Source organism: Sturnira hondurensis, unplaced genomic scaffold (genome assembly GCF_014824575.4).
Source record: "Sturnira hondurensis isolate 20B ecotype Veracruz unplaced genomic scaffold, ASM1482457v3 Scaffold0019777, whole genome shotgun sequence".
NCBI classification, from domain to species: Eukaryota; Metazoa; Chordata; class Mammalia; order Chiroptera; family Phyllostomidae; genus Sturnira; species Sturnira hondurensis.
Genome location: NW_028092408.1, coordinates 32666 through 50094, shown reverse-complemented (window position 1 = coordinate 50094; position 17429 = coordinate 32666). Strand labels below are relative to the sequence as shown.

The 17429-nt window shown below is 41.7% G+C and overlaps 1 protein-coding gene across 1 annotated transcript; it reads right to left on the bottom strand.

The window, feature by feature from the left end:
• Nucleotides 1–2048: 2048 nt before the first annotated feature.
• LOC118974601 (probable cystatin-15) lies at nucleotides 2049–6254 on the bottom strand. The gene is made up of 3 exons (XM_037028090.1): nucleotides 6027–6254; nucleotides 3292–3402; nucleotides 2049–2244 (listed from the first exon to the last, which is right to left on the bottom strand). The coding sequence occupies exons 1-3, from the start codon at nucleotides 6219–6221 to the stop codon at nucleotides 2164–2166; spliced, it is 387 nt and encodes a 128-aa protein (XP_036883985.1). The 5' UTR covers nucleotides 6222–6254; the 3' UTR covers nucleotides 2049–2163.
• Between the last annotated feature and the right edge of the window lie 11175 nt (nucleotides 6255–17429).

The window sequence follows — 17429 nt, the reverse complement described above, 5'->3', positions numbered from 1 at the left end:
GCTAATGAATATCACATGACTCCATGGAATTGGAAAGTTTTAATTAAAACCTTGGTAATACCAAATTACTAATTTATTTGCTATTTTCAAAGGAGACACTGAATTGACCTCATTTAGTTGTCTCTGTAAGAGCTGCCAGACTGCCCTAATAACCTAAGGCGCCAAGGAAGGTTAGAGGTGCCAGACTGCNTTGCTATTTTCAAAGGAGACACTGAATTGACCTCATTGAGTTGTCTCCCCTGGCTAGCTTGAGATGAGCTAAGTCTTGTCAATGAAACAATTAAAAGTAGACAGTTAACCCCCAAATTTGAAATAATTGAATGACTTTTCCTCCCTTACCAGCCACTAAGGAACTGTTGATTTCATAATTTGTGAAAGAAGGCGTGTGTTTGTCTCCTCCCCAGAAGGACCCTTTGAGCTGTGGGCAAAGAGGTTGAAACCATATCATAAAAAAGGCTACCCCGCTCTGAGACCCACCTCCATTCCATGAGAAACCAGGAAGAAGTAGTGTGGATGAAGAAGATGCTTTTGTCTCCCACCAACAACTTGCTGGTGATCCGGGCTTCTCTAAGCTGCATTTTACTCCCCTGAAGTGGAACTCCAGTCAGCACTCATGAGAGAAGGTCCAACACTGGTTGTAAAGGGCCCTTTTCTCTGATCTTAAAGGACAAATCCATCAACTCCAGCTTGAGCTATGTTAACAACTTCAGGGCACTAAAGGATTTACTGAAGAGGTCTTTCAGACCCTGCATGACAACTTACAATGGCTCAATCCAAGGACTTGGTTTGAAGGACTAAATTTACGTGTCTGGGTCATGGGGGCAATAAGATACCTCCTAATCGTTGTGCTCTTTTGTGCCTTGAAATGTATATGCAAATTGTTTTCCAAGGATCATATATGTGAAAAGCAAGTAGCAGGCTTCATCAGACTTACCACCTTGTCCACCATAACAAACAAAAAAAGGGAATATGTTGGGGACCACTCTGTGGATTCAGAGACTGTAGACCCACTAGAGCAGGCCTTGAAAGAGGCCAATAAGCCTCACTGGAAAATCAGGAAACCCAAGTGGCAGACATAACCCAACTCTTACATCCAGGGTTCTGCAGGAATCAGGCCTAATATCTACACAGTATCCTTTGAAGTTTGTGCTGCTTTGCTTTGTATAGACCTGTTGATATAAACTGGATGTTTAAGTTCAAGGCATAAGGAGTAAACACCTTATTTCATGAACACATCTTAAAGACAATCTGTCATCAGCATGTCTCAAGACCCTCATAGATTTGATCTATGAACAATCTGTGTTCCTTTAATTGTTATCTATAGATAATACCTGTTTTTGCATGACTATAGCTTTTTCACATTGATTGATGAGCTATGCATGTATGCTGTATACCCCTACACATAGCATTCCCAATAAAATCCATTAGGGAGAAAGTCTTTGGACATTCCCCACTAGAGGGAATCACCACCCCCTTTTCAGCCAGAACAACAAGATTGTGTCTGAGATGACTTATTCTCATCCACAGGGGCTGGGACAGCTCTGCTGCACAAGGATTATCCCACAATTATGGGCCGCTTCAGAGAACATGAAAGGATGCTACTTTCAATTATGCAGCTCCATCGGTAGATGCCCTGATAAGCATGCATGGAGGAAAGAACCTTCAGTAACCCACCTCCCTTCCCTGTAATTAGAAATGACCAACTAACAAAATACCACCCACAATGAGCCTAGCCCAAAGGTGTAAAAATTGTCTGCATTCCTATGAGTGAAATTGAAGAAGGGCATGAATTGGAGAATAAATAAACAAGTAGATGGATGGGTGGATGGATGGACTGACAAATGAATGAACAAATAAGAATACAAACCAACCACTGGGGCTCTACAAAAACCACATGAACTGCGCAGCTTGATTTGCTCAACACTCTTCACCTACAGCCAAAGTAACACCAGTAATAGTGATAAGTTCTCTACCATGATTCACTGTCAGAGACTTCCCTGGAAAATAAATTATCTAGGAGAACACAAAACTTACAGGGATCCAGGAAGTGCTCTGAGATGCCTTTAATTCCCCTGGTGCTTCGAAGACCTAACTACAGACAAATTGTCACTGTCTAGAGGGAAACAATCTTCTCCTGTGAGAAGCCAGGAGCTCCTTCCTCACCTATTTCTGCACACAGGTGCTGTTCAGAAGGGTGAACTTGGAAATCCATGGTTGGGCATCCACAACAAAAGTGCAATCCACCTGAAAAATGTAATTGCAAGACACAGCTTCAGAACAAGATAACACATGAGAGCACTTAGCATGAAGAAATTAATGGAAGCTCAAGATGCACTTAAAACTACAAAAGGAATAAAAGCAAAAACCGTGGCTTGAGTAGGACTTAGAAAGCTCAAGTCTCCACTAGGATGATAGGCAGAGGTTAGCTGAGTCTGCTCATTTGAGCCCAGGGGCTCCTGAAAGGATGCCTGGTGGGGCCAGCTCCTGACTTTGAAGGGTCTCCTAGTGCACATGATGATGTATGAATGGCCCCTGCCCTGTCATTTCTGGAAAGCCAGTACTCTGCTCAGGAGGTGATCCACATAGACATCTACCCACTCAGCAGAAGTCACAAACCCACCCCAATGGACACTGCCCCCAAGACTGGAGTAGAAGGAGGAGGCCAGCCCCATTGATGGTGTAACCCTATCAATGATGGCCATCCCCAAGGTCTGAGTCCCATGGAACAGGTGCCATCTCATAGGATAGTGGACAAGAGCTTGAACTGATGGAGCATGTCCTTGCATCCCAGGAGACTAGAGGGAGAGGTGGGATGACTAAACTGAATAAAGAATCTAGGATTGGGAGGAATACAAGCAAATAAATAGTGAGAGCCACAGGCAGCAGAGCACCTGCCTGAAGCCCGAGGTTCAGGAGACATTGAGGCTGGGACCCAAGGGTAAGGACTCCATTCAGGAAGGAAAGTCAGTTGAGTGTTGTTGGGGTATCTCTAGTCAGCCAGGCTGGAAGCACAAGGATCAGTTCACTGCTCTGCTGGGAGCAGCTCTACTTAGAATGATCACCTTCTCCCCTCTAGTTAGGAACACTGTGACTTGGTGGGAGAGGGTTAAGGACCCTCGTTCTACCCCAGGAGTGTCCCTGAGATGCAGGGGGAAAGGGTCCAGGACTCTCAGTCTACCCAAGTAATATTCTGGATGACTTTCTTAAGCCTCCTCTCATAGACCTTCCTTGATATTATTTTTCATTCCCAGAAGGTTCTTGGTTTTTTGTTTGATTGTTTTTATTTCAAACCTTTTTCTTGCGTGAGCCTTCTTGCAGGGGACAGTTGTCAATGTCTTCATCATGTTTTTTACAAATTGTGCAGCCCATCTCCAAGTCCATTAAATAAATCCAAGTAAACTGCTGTCAAGAAGAAATTATAGAAACCACTATGAAATACTTACTTTGAACTGAGTAGAACAAAGACAATCAAACAGACAAGTGAGCAAAATACGTGAAATGTGCAAATGTATGCCTATAAATGACAATACATATAGGTGAACTTTTTCTTATTTTTGTAATTTATTTATTTATTTATTTATTTATTTATTTATTTCACTCATTCCTTGATATTCTCTATTTCTTTTACAAAGGATGTCTATATGTGTACTCAAAACTAGAATCTCCCCTGTCACATTCCTCCTGATGGTTGATATTGGGTCATAATATCAAGAGTGCCATTAACAGGTGGTTGGGGACACATTCATAGGATTGAAAGTTCAGCAACAATGAGCCTGCATATGCTCCAGCCACATCTCACACATGACCCATCTATCAATCTTATACCTGAGCACAGTCAGACACCAGGATAACACACAGAATTATTGCTTCTATGGAAAGTAGAATAATAAGCATGCTTCTTTTCTGACTAGACATCAAGACTGCACTATTCCTTTAGGAGAGCCAGGGGGCTGGAAACACTCTGTCTCTTCCTGCAGGAGCTGGCTGCACAAAAGGGTTATCTTGCAGACATTCACTGAGGTGATATTTATGAATCGGGTTCTGTTTTATGGTTATTAGGCTTCTGTAAGAAGTTTTTAAGTTATGATTTCATTTTCTTAAGTAGAGATCAACAAAAACTAGGGAAGAACTCAAACAGAGAAATCTAGGCAAAAATCATCACAAGCAGGAACATGCCTCTGTCACTGGACTGACCTGGAATTGTTTAAAAAGCTAATTTATTTGAGGCTCAAGAATTTCTGCAGCTTATATGACACCCACTTGTGCCTGGCCACACACCAAAAACACCCTCAGGCACACAGACACTCATACACATTTAGGACCCTTGAACAGTCATCAGACCCTGAGCTAGGATAGGGTTCAGAGTCTGGGGCAGGAGCAGTAGTATTGTTGTCCAAGAGGTCTATGTGGCCTCCCCAGGTGCAAGGCTGAGATGCAACACAAGAAAAGAAGCTGGTGTCAGGAAATGGGAAACACAGGGAAGCCAGTGCCCCTGTGTGGGTGGGGTCCACTCTCCTATCCATCTCTTCCAGAATGTGGTCAGTGGTGGGACCCTTCACATTAAATCCCCACCAACATGGCACCAGGCTCAGGGCTATTCATGAGGAACCAGAATCTGGGCATGGACAGAGTGACTCGAAGACAGCATTATTCAGTTCAAAGGAAGCAGGAACTGGTCAGAATAAACATCAGTGGGAAGGTTTGCATAAACAAGACCCTAATGACACCTATATTTATTTCAGGCCCAACCTCTTCCTACACTTAATGCCCTATAACTTACTGCCTCCTTGACCTTCAATAGCTGGGTCAGGAATACTAAATGCCATATGTTCTAGCTAGATTTTTCCATGTCTCCCTGCAACTTTACTACATTACTTTTTTCGGTGTTAGAAGTACTGCCCACCCACATGCTCAAAGGCTAAAACTTTGAGTCTGCCACTGACCCCTCTGTTTCTCCCATACCCCACATCAAGCAGACCCAGAATCAAGCACTTCTACCTCCTGGCAACCAGGAAACCATATTTGCCTCATGGTCTCAGCTTACCAACAGACTGTGTAACCCACTATGCCCACAGCATCCAGAGAGGTATTGCTAAAGCATTTGAATAACTTCTTCCCATGGATTCCCATTACTCTGAGAATAATGTCCTAACTCCTTACCTGTGGCTCTGAAGGTGTCCTAGCCCCACATCCATCTGCATAATTAATTTCTGTGACACAGGTCCAGAAACTTTTAGGTCATTTGCTAGGACACCTGAGACTTGTCCTTTTCAGAGATTTCTTTGTGGCTGCCTACCCTTCTTATGCGTAAACCTCTACCATGTGACCAGGTCCTTCTAAAAGTGCCCATCACAGAATGGCCCTCTCTGACCTCCCTTGTCCCGTATACATTGCCTCCTTGTGGCCCTGGGTCCCTGCACTGACAACTCTAATCTCATCCTTCCACTGTTTCACCAGCATAACAGTCCCATGAGAACACTTCTCTGTCACCTTCCAACAGATCTGGACCCACAGTGGCTGCGAGCTCAAGGCTTGCTGACTTGGAACAGGAAATATCTCAGCATGCTGCTCACTGATCAGCACAGTAAGGTTCCCAGAAGTCTGGCTAAAGCCTGCAGTCAGTCACGCCTGAGATGCCTTTCCATCTTGGTTTTTGGTTTTCAGCTACCACTTCTCTTTGTATTTCTCATTACCCATCAATCTCTACTGTCCTTGCTTCTCTCAGCTACCTCACTTGAGAGGTTGCTTTTCTCTCCCTCACACTGCAGATGAATCTGACACTAGTGCTTTCTTTTCTGTTATCTTGCTCCCTTCTCTCCACTGTTCTTCAGGGGCTTCACTTACTAAGGAAACAAAATAGAAACTTGAAGCACTTGTAACAATACATTGTATTTTAAAAATGTATTTATAAAAATAACAAAAAAGTCCTTTTTTGTGAAGACCAAGGATTCTACCACCACCACCACCCAATGCAGGCCAGGTTTGGGGGCCAAAATAAATCCCCAGGGATGGGGAGGAACATTTACCTTGCGCTGGCTTCTCCCCACCCACAGCAGCTTGTAAGCATACTCATCCATGTGGGCTTGGTTGAACTGAAACATAGCAAATTCCACACACATCGCAAAGAAATGCGTGTTCTTATTAATATCCACAAAGCCAGAATTGCAGATAGAAGGCCCCAGTATAATGAGCCCCAGAAGCAGAGGCACCTTCAGGAACATGCTGTATGGTGTCAGCCCTAGAGTTCAGCAGCACACAAGTGTTGGGTAGCAGCTGATGTGGGCCTTCCTCCATAACTGTAATCCCACCCACCCTGTCCTGAGCTGCTGATTGGCATCTTGTCCAGCTCCTCCTCCCCACTCCCTGAACTTTCATCAAAAAACAAAAGGCAAAACATTTTTCAACCTGTTGTTACATAAGCGTTGGTCCAAGGGACATTCATCCCACATGATCTGCTTCTTTTTTTTCCCCCAATTTTTTTATTTAATTATTTTTCAAGTACAGTTTTCTGTCTATTACTCCCATCCCGTCCCACCCCCCCATCCTCCCCCCTCCCTCCCATTTCCACCCTTCTCAGTTGTTGACCATGTATCCTTTATATAGGTTCCTCTAAATCCCTCCCTTATTTCCCCTGAAATTCCCTCCCCTCTCCCCTCCAGTCACTGTCAGCCTGTTCTCTATTTCAGTGTCTTTGGTTATATTTTGCTTGCTTGTTTGCTTTGTTGTTTAGCTTCCTGTTAGAGGTGAGATCATATGGTATTTGTCCTTCTTGAACATTTCCAGGGCTGCCTCCTCCTGCCCTAGTCCAGGCATAATAGGGCCTGAGTGGGGGTCTTAAGCCCACCTTGATTGCCCTCACAGCAATGTACCCTGGACATAGCAGAGTCACAGAAACCCTTAGAAGTACTGGTGAACTCTGGGTCCTGAGGATTTGATCTAAACACCAGGTCAACCCCTGATATTTAGTGTAGCCCACAACCTCAAGAAGCATCAGAAGAGTCAATGAGGGGTCAGTATCTGGATTGAGACACAATATTCTACATTACTTCTGGCAACAGAGGGCACAATTGCCATGAGGCTTGCCCATGCTTCACAGTGAAGAGTAAAATTTTTATTATCCTGTGATGGGCCTACCCCCAAAAATGGCTACCCCACTGTGAGCATGGCCACAGATATATAAACAGAGAGGATACAGGTGACTTTTCCTTTAAAAAATTGTCTGCATTCCTATGAGTGAAATTGAAGAAGGGCATGAATTGGAGAATAAATAAACAAGTAGATGGATGGGTGGATGGATGGACTGACAAATGAATGAACAAATAAGAATACAAACCAACCACTGAGGCTCTACAAAAACCACATGAACTGCGCAGCTTGATTTACTCAACACTCTTCACCTACAGCCAAAGTAACACCAGTAATAGTGATAAGTTCTCTACCATGATTCACTGTCAGAGACTTCCCTGGAAAATAAATTATCTAGGAGAACACAAAACTTACAGGGATCCAGGAAGTGCTCTGAGATGCCTTTAATTCCCCTGGTGCTTCGAAGACCTAACTACAGACAAATTGTCACTGTCTAGAGGGAAACAATCTTCTCCTGTGAGAAGCCAGGAGCTCCTTCCTCACCTATTTCTGCACACAGGTGCTGTTCAGAAGGGTGAACTTGGAAATCCATGGTTGGGCATCCACAACAAAAGTGCAATCCACCTGAAAAATGTAATTGCAAGACACAGCTTCAGAACAAGATAACACATGAGAGCACTTAGCATGAAGAAATTAATGGAAGCTCAAGATGCACTTAAAACTACAAAAGGAATAAAAGCAAAAACCGTGGCTTGAGTAGGACTTAGAAAGCTCAAGTCTCCACTAGGATGATAGGCAGAGGTTAGCTGAGTCTGCTCATTTGAGCCCAGGGGCTCCTGAAAGGATGCCTGGTGGGGCCAGCTCCTGACTTTGAAGGGTCTCCTAGTGCACATGATGATGTATGAATGGCCCCTGCCCTGTCATTTCTGGAAAGCCAGTACTCTGCTCAGGAGGTGATCCACATAGACATCTACCCACTCAGCAGAAGTCACAAACCCACCCCAATGGACACTGCCCCCAAGACTGGAGTAGAAGGAGGAGGCCAGCCCCATTGATGGTGTAACCCTATCAATGATGGCCATCCCCAAGGTCTGAGTCCCATGGAACAGGTGCCATCTCATAGGATAGTGGACAAGAGCTTGAACTGATGGAGCATGTCCTTGCATCCCAGGAGACTAGAGGGAGAGGTGGGATGACTAAACTGAATAAAGAATCTAGGATTGGGAGGAATACAAGCAAATAAATAGTGAGAGCCACAGGCAGCAGAGCACCTGCCTGAAGCCCGAGGTTCAGGAGATATTGAGGCTGGGACCCAAGGGTAAGGACTCCATTCAGGAAGGAAAGTCAGTTGAGTGTTGTTGGGGTATCTCTAGTCAGCCAGGCTGGAAGCACAAGGATCAGTTCACTGCTCTGCTGGGAGCAGCTCTACTTAGAATGATCACCTTCTCCCTTCTAGTTAGTTGTCCTGTGTGTTGGTTCAGGATGCTCATTGTATGCCAGGAGTGTTCCTAATGACTTTTCTAAGGTTCCTCCCACTGCATAGTTTCTTCGTAAGATAATAGAAGATACATAAATTGTTTTCTGTCCCCTTATTGTTGGTACAGAGCTCTTAAATCTTTCATAAGTTCCTAAGTGATAAGAATGCTAGGAGCATTTTGTTTCATTGAGGTGGCTCTGTGAGGACTTCTGGATAAAGGTTAGTCACCAGAAAGAACAAGGAATGATCAGAACCTTGGAATTTTTAGCACTGCCACTCCTATTCTCCAGATGGGGGAAAGGGGCTGGAAATAGACTTAATAATCAATCATGCCTACATGATGAAGCCTCCATAACATCCCAAAAATATAGAATTTAGGGAGTGTCCAGATAGGTGAACACATTCATGTAATGTGAGGCAGAGGGTGAAGCATCTGTGTGGGTAGCTCAAGTCTTTGCCCCTCCACAACCTCAGAGAGCATTTGGCTGCTTCACCAGCAGCCATAATGAGGAAGAAAAACAATGTGTATCTGAATTTCCATCTTTTTCAAGCCCCTGCAAAATGTTTGCAGCATTTTCATGCACTATCAGGGCTCCCTCCTTAACCCAATAAATAGTGCAAAGACTAGAGTTTGGGCACAACATTTAACCTCGATTCACTGCCACTGATATATTCCCCTACAACATGAATAATAAATGGCATGTCTACATCTGCTTGTCCTCTGAGTAGTTTTTTATTTTTTTCATAATATCACCAAAAAAAGTGCAGCTTCCCAGCTTGGAGTTCCTGCATTACAGCACCCTAACTGCATGAGAAGAGAAGCTCCTGCTTTCTGGATCTCCCCACACCTAACCCTATATATCTCTTCACCTGGCCATTCATTTGTATCCATCATATCCATATAAACATAATTTAAGTGTTTCCTGAGTACTGTGAGCTTCTCCAGAAAATTAACTGAACACAAAAAGGTAATTTGGGGAATCTCAAATTTGTAGCCAAATCAGACAGAAGTAATGAGTAACCTGTGGATCTACTCTGTAATTTGCATTTGAAATTGGGAGGTAGTAGTCTTGTATGACTGAGCACTTCACCTGTGAAATTTTGCACTACCTCCAGGTAGATAGCCTCACAGAATTGCTTGTGTTTGGTCACAGAACTAATAGGATTATTATTGTTTTAATTCTCAGAAGATTCAGATGCTTTGGGGTTGATTTTACTCTCAAAGCTTTTTCTCCGGGGAAGTTTTTAGGATCTCTATTATATTTTTTACAGATTATGCATCCAATCCATGTCCATTAAAAATATCATTGTCCACTCTGTCAAGAAGAAATTGTAAAACATCTGCTAAGTATCTGCTTTTAATTAATGGAAAGGAAAAAATCAGAGCATCAAGTTGACAAGTGGGCAAATCATTAGAATATGCATATAGGTGATGGAGGATAAGTACACATGGCTTGCCTCTTCACACAACCATATCAAAATTATAACTAAACTACAGGAGAACAGCCTGGCTGGTGTGGCTTAGTGGATGCAGTGCCAGCTTGTGAACCAAAGGGTCACTGGTTCAATTCCCAGTCAAGGCACATGTCTGGGTTGCAAGCTAGGTCCCCAGTGGGGGGCACATGAGAGGAAACCACACATTAATGTTTCTCTCCTGCTTTCTCCCTATCTTCCCTGTCTCAATAAATAAATAAATAAATAAATTTTAAAAATCTGTAAAGTACAGAACAACAATCACTCAGAACCATCTGAAATAAAATTGAATGAAAGTGCAACAGCTACAGAAGTAAAGAAACAGAGTTGGAAGATGTCAGCAAGGTAGATGTGAATGGAGACCGCTTCCCCTTGCACACAGGTGGAATACCTAGCCAATCTTCTGAGAAACAGAGTGAACAGCCAATGGAATCCCAGCACATGTGAAGGCTGGAGACCAAAATTGCAGAGGATATTGAAAAACAAATGGTAAGGCAATTGTCTTGGTACAGTAAGGTCCCTGGGAACAGTGTGGGGACCAGGGCCCCCTCAGGCCCCTGCCTGATGCCTGCCAGAATCTGCCACAGGATCATTGGATGAGAGCCAAATCAACAGCTCTCTCCCCTGACAAACAGGGAGGATAAAGTGTCACCAGGATGGACTTGGATGCTTAAAGTTTCTGGGGGGGAATAAAGACAAAGTGGGAGATGCACAGGGGTGGTGTTCACCTGCTGAGACTGTAGATGCCAGCTGGTCATTACCAGAGAAATTGAGGAGCCAGGTGACTCTTTGAGAAGGGAGAAGAGTTGGGCCATTACAGATTCTGACTTGGATAATCTCTGGTCTGGTTGGAAAGCTGGGCTGTGTGAGAAGTGAAGCATTTGTTAAGAATGGCAGAATTGAACAGGAATATGTTATTCAAAAAAAAAAAAAGCTCATGGTTGCTGTTCAGGCAACTCTCCTGCAACTCAACCCCACCACCCTGGCAACATCCCCTGTCATGGCTGTGTCCCCACCCTGCTCCTGCCACAGAAGCCTCCACAGCCTGGGCTGTGCCCCCACCACTGCCACCCTGCAGCCCAGCTAGCTAGCTAAGAGGAAGGAGGAGGAACCCGCCACAGAGGAGAGCAGCAGGGCTCAGGAAGTTAGCAGTCCCCAGACAGACTTAACTCAGTGGGGAAGCTGAACTACCTTCAAGATACTTAGAGAGTGCCCAGCACCTAGGAGACCAAAGAGAGGGAAGGTGGTGTGTGAGTTGCCCCTAGTTAGTGCACCTCAAGGAGGACACAGCTGGTGGATTGAAGGCATGAGCCTGGTACAGATGGGCAGTGGGGTCCTAGTAGCAAACAGAGGACCTGGGTTGGAGGCTGGAAAACTGTGAAGACTGCAGCCCAGTACTGGACCCCATCCTCTCAAAACCACGGGGAGGGAGAAAAGTGAAGCCCAATGCACTCAGTCTGAACCATCCAAGACCAGCAGAACCACTTTGGCAGTTTAAAGTCAGCAGGAGGCTTTTTTTTTGCTTTTTTTTCCCCAAGTAAAACATTAAGACCTGGAACTGTGAAAGGTCCAGAGGCAGACCCAAAGAGGAAATACAAGGCTAATGCCCAAAACTGAGAAATTGGGACAAATTTCACTTTGCTATTCCAGAGAATTGCACGTTGTTGTTTATTTGTATTATTATTATTTCATTATTTATATTTATTTTATTTTATTATTTTTATTTCTCTTCCTCTCTTTTAGGTTTCTTCATTTTATTTGTTTGTTTAATTACACTGTTTGACTGTTTTATCTTGTTCTCTCTTTCATAGTTTATTTTAATTTTCCTTCATTCACTTCACTCGTGTTCCAATAACACACTGCTCTAGATTGTGTACTTTCTATTTTTATTATTCAGGTCATAAAGTTCCTGTCATGAGATTTTTGTTCCAGTATTATTGTAAATAATTGTTATTCCATACACTTGTAAGTACTACATAGCATCCCTCCCAGATCTTAGCCCATTTCACTATTTTCCAGAGCTTTATTACTGTTGTAGTTAACTCTATTCTCTTGCACACTATGCTTATTTTATATACTTTAGTCTCACTATATCTTATAATGTGACTTCCCACAAGATCTCTATTTTCTGGATTCAACTCACAATCCTTCCCCCCTCTGAGATGATTCTAATCTCTTTTCTACACTTTCTAAAAAGTGGCTAGTTGGGTGAAATATCACGGTTAACACTATACTTATCCAAAGGTTCTCCTATCTTTCTGATATACGTTGGTACATTAAATTCAATAACATACACTCAAGCTGTCTTAATATATTTTGCCTTCCCCCTCCAAGTGATCACTTAAGAAATATGTAGGAGCTGTGAACAACAATGCACATGCTGGATGAGAGAACCCACAAGCAAAGGAACCACCAAGAGATAATAAAAGAAGATAAGGGAGGAGTGAGTGGAAGCCACACTAACATCCACCCAGGACCAATCTGTAACTACAGTTAAACCATGGAAAAATTATCTGGAACAAATAACTGAGCAATATGAACAGAGAAGCCTTCATACCCTTGGACAGACAGAACAGCCAGCTTCAACACAACCTGTCCACACCTGCAAAACAGTATATAAGATATGGTGGGCAGAGTGACCCCCAGTCAACCAGCTGGAGGGAAGGACCCACCAAAGAAGAATCCAACAACAATTAAAACCCAATTATATCCAGAGAAGCAACATCAACAGCATTCAAGAGTAGCAAGTTAAGGAGATGAAGGAGATAGTACTACTTAATCTCACAGGTTTCCTAACATAGAAGTTCACACCATAAACTTAGGGAGCCAGAACAGATCAATTTAAAAAGCAGAAGCTAACAAAGAGTCTCACAAACAATGGGAAGACAAAGAAATAAACCCCAAATGAAAGGAAAGGAGCAAGTTTGAGAAACAATGCTAAAGGAAATAGAGGCTAGACAACTATAATATATTGAAAATGGTTATAAAGAAGCCCAACGAGGTAACAGAGAATTAACAAAAACTACGGGGAAACCACAATTAACTCGCTGCCAAATATATCTATATTAAAAAGGAAATATAAACTATCAACAGTTTCCAACAGAAAATGAAGAATATAATTTCTGAATTGAAGACCATAGTAGAAGGAATCAAAAGCAGGTTAGATGAAGCAGAGGATTATATCAGTGAGCTATAGGACAAAGTAAATTAAAAAAAAAAAAACTTCTAGAAAGAGTAAGAAAAAGGAAAAATTCTCAGAAACAATGAAGAGGAGCTAAGACAACTGCAGGACAACATAAAACACATAAATATCTGTAGAGTAGGGATACAAAAGGGAGAAGTGCAAGGGGTAGAAAACCTGTTTGAAAAAGCAATGATGGAATATTTCCCTAATTTGATGAGAGAAAAAGTTACACAAATCCAGGAAACACAGAGAGTCCCAACCAAGGAGAACCCAAAGAGGCCTGCTTCAAGACACGTCATAATTAAAATGGCCAAATTTTAAGACAAAGAGCAAATCTTAAAGACAGCAAGAGAGGAAAAGGAAGTAACATACAAAGGAACCCCAATAAAGGTAGCAGCTGACCTTTCAATGGGAATACTACAGGCCAGAATAGAATGGCAAGAAATATTCCAAATAATGAAAACAAAGGCCTGCAACCAACACTAATCTATGCAGCAAGGTTCTCAGTTACAGCAGAAGCAGAAATATGGAGTTTCCCAGCCCACAGAGAGTTCAAAGAATACACCTCCACAAAACCAGCACTGCAAGAGAAGCTAAAGGAACTGTTTTAAGAAAAGGAAGAAAGAGTGAGACAGGGGAACACAAGCACGAAGGAAGTAGAATGTCAATGAATAAGTATATCTCAGTAATAACCTTAAAAGTAAATGGATTAAATGTTCTGATCAAAAGACATAAAATAGATGAATGGATAAGAAATCATGACCCACACATATGCTGCCTACCAGAGATCCACTTCAAAACAAAAGACCTACACAGGCTGAAGGTTGGATTAAATATTCCAGGAAAATAGCTGAGGTAGCAATACCCCAGACAAATAGTAATACTGATATCAGACAAATAGATTTCAAAACAAGAGCCATAAATAGAGACCTAGAAGGTCACTTTATAATACTCAGGGAAGAATCCATCAAGAAGGAATAAATATTACAAACATATATGCACCCAACATAGGAGCACCAAATGTATGAGGAAATCTTGGAGGACTTCAAAAAGCTATTGACAGCAACACAATTATACTAGGGGATTTTAACACCCCACTGTCAAAAATGGATAGACGTTCCAAACAAAATATCAAAAAATTTTGTGGCATTGAACAATCCCCTAGATAAAATAGACTTAAATGATATATACAGAACGTTTCATCCCAAAGAAGCAAAATACACATTACTTTCTAAAGAACATGAAACATTTTCGAAGACAGGACACAAATAAAGTCTCAACAAACTCAATAAAATTGAAATCATATCAACTGAAAGTTGAAATTGCATGTTTTTGGAACAAGAGACTGAAACTAGAAACCAACCTCAAGAAAAAAATTCAAAAACACTCAAACTTATGGAAATTGAATAGCATGCTATTAAACAATGAAAGGTTTAATAATGAGATCAAGTAAAAACTAAGAAAGTTTCTGGAAACAGATGAAAATGAACTCCAGCAATCCAAAACTTATGGGACTCAGCAAATGGAGTACTGACAGGAAAGTGTACAGTGACACATGCTTACCTAAAAAAGATAGAAATAATTCAAGTAAACAACCTAACCCTACACCTACAAGAACACAAGAAACAACAACAAAGACAGCCCAGAGAAAGTAGAAGGAAGGAAATATCCAAGGTCAAAGCAAAATTAAATGACATAGAGACTAAAAGAACAATTCTAAGGATCAATAAAACCAGGAGTTCAATCTTTGAAAGATAAAGAAAACCAACAGACCTTTAAGCAGACATATCAGAAGAAGAAGAAGAAGAAGACCCAAATAAACACAATCAGAAATGAAAGAGCAGAGATTACAACTGATATCACAGAGAAATCTTTGCTTCCAAATCAATTTGTAGATTCAATGCAATCCCTAATAGAGTACCAATGGTGTATTTTACAGATATAGAAGAAACATTTCAGAAATTTATATGGAACCATAAGTGACACCAAATAGCCATAGTGATTTTAAGAAAGAAAAACAAAATAGGAGGAATCACAATACCTGATATCAAACTGCATTGCAAGGTCACTTAATAAAAGTAGCCTGGTGCTGACATAAATACAGACACACAGACCAACAGAACAGAATAGAGAGCCCAGAAATAAACCTAAGTCTCTATGGTCAATTAATATGTAATAGACCTGGCTGGTGTAGCTCAGTAGATTGAGCATGGGTCTGTGAAGCAAATGGTCGCTAGTTCAATTCCCAGTCAGGGCACATGCCTGGGTTGCAGGCCAGGTCCCCAGTAGGGGACACATGAGAGGCAACCACACATTGATGTTTTCCTTCCACTCTTTCTCCTTCCCTTCCCTTCTCAAAATAAGTAAGTAAAATATTTTTTAAAAGTAACAATGTAGGTAGAAGCATAAAGTGGAGTAAAAATAACCTCTTCAACACATGGTATTGGGAGATCTGGATAGCTACACACACACAAAAAATGAAACTTGAGTACCAACTTACATTATACACAAAAATAAATTCAAGGTGGATAAAAGACTTAAATATAAGCTGTGACACCATAGAAGTCCTAGAGGAGAACATAGGGAGGAAAATCTCAAATATTTCATACATCAATATTTTCAGTGACATGTCCCATAGAGCAAGAATAGAATAAAGGAAAGAAAGAATAAACAAATGGGATCTCATCAAAACAAAAGCTTCTGCATGGCTAAAGAAAACAGCATTAAAATCAAAAGAGACCTACTATGTGGGGAAACATATTGGCCAATGATATTTCAGACAAGGGTTTGATCTACAAATTATATAAAGAACTCACATGACTCCACTCCAGGAAGACAAACAACCCAATTAAACAATAGGCAAAAAACTTGAGGAGACACTTCACCAAGGAAGACATGCAAAGAACCCAGAGACATGTGAAAAGATGCTCAGCAGCACTAGCCATGAGAGAGATAAAAGTTAAACCGACGTGACATAACCACTTCAAACCAGTAAGAATGGCCATCATAAAAAAGAAAAAATCAACAAACAACAAGTGTTGGAGAGGATGTGGAGAAAAAGAAACCCTAGTGCACTATTGGTGGGAATGCAGACTGGTTCATCCACTGTGGAAAAAAGTACGCAATTTCCACAGAAAACTAAAAACGCAGCTGCCTTTTGACTCTGCAATTTCACTGCTAGGAATATATTCTAAGAACTCTGAAACACCAGCCCATAAGAACCCATGTACCCCAAGTTCATAGCAACACCATTTACAATATCTAAGTGCTGGAAGCAACCTAACTGCTCGTCAGTAAATGAATGGATCAAAAAACTGTGTTACATTTACATGGTGGAATAATACACAGCATAAAGAAAGAAGGAGCTCCTACCCTGTGCAATAGCATGGATGGAACTGGAGAGCATTATGATTAGTGAAATAAGCCAGGTGGTGAAAGAAAAATACCATATGATCTGGCCTTTAAGTGGAACCTAATCAACAAAACAAAGAAGCAAGCAAAATATAACCAGAAACATTGAAATTAAGAATAAACTGGCAGTAATCAGAGGGGAGGTGGAAGGGGATAATGGGAGGGGACAAGGAAAGGGTTTTCAGAACAACTATAAAGTACACATGGATAAAATCAAGGTGGGGGGGTGGGACCAGGAAAAGGAAATTGGGATGGCCAGGATTGGGGAGGGAGTGGTTGAGGGAAAAGAAAGACAGCTGTACATGAACAATAATAAAATATAAAAAAGAAGTAAAGAAACCATATACATCCAGACTGGTAAGAGACACAGTGATATGGAATTATAGAACAGACGACACATGACAGAGGCCCACTTCAAGTCATGTCATAATTAAAATGGAAAAATTCAAAGACATAGAGAGATATTAAAGGCAGTAATGGAGAAACAGCTGGTAACATACAAGGGAACATCTGATAAGGCTATTGCCTGATTTACAACAGAAACACTACAAGCCAGAAGAGAATGGCAAAAAATATTTCAAGTAATGAAAAGCAAGGGCCTTGAGCCAAGACTACATTACCCAGTATGGCTCTCCTTAAAATAGAAGGTGAAATAAGGGGATTTTACCAGACCAAAAGAAAGGCTAAATGATTTTTGTACACCTCCAGCAAACCAGCATTGCAAGAGATGATAAAGGGACTGCTTTAAGGAGATGAAGAAAAAGAGTGGTGGTGGAAGGGAACACAGGAACAAAGGGA

Bases quoted from the DNA above. Each gene is read 5' to 3' on its own strand.
- LOC118974601 (XM_037028090.1), bottom strand. From the start codon at position 6,221: ATGTTCCTGAAGGTGCCTCTGCTTCTGGGGCTCATTATACTGGGGCCT. The intron at 3,403-6,026 runs GTAAATGTTCCT...TCTTCTTGACAG, and splicing joins TGGGGAGAAGCCAGCGCAAG to CAGTTTACTTGGATTTATTT. The intron at 2,245-3,291 runs GTTTGAAATAAA...TACATTTTTCAG, and splicing joins AAGGCTCACGCAAGAAAAAG to GTGGATTGCACTTTTGTTGT.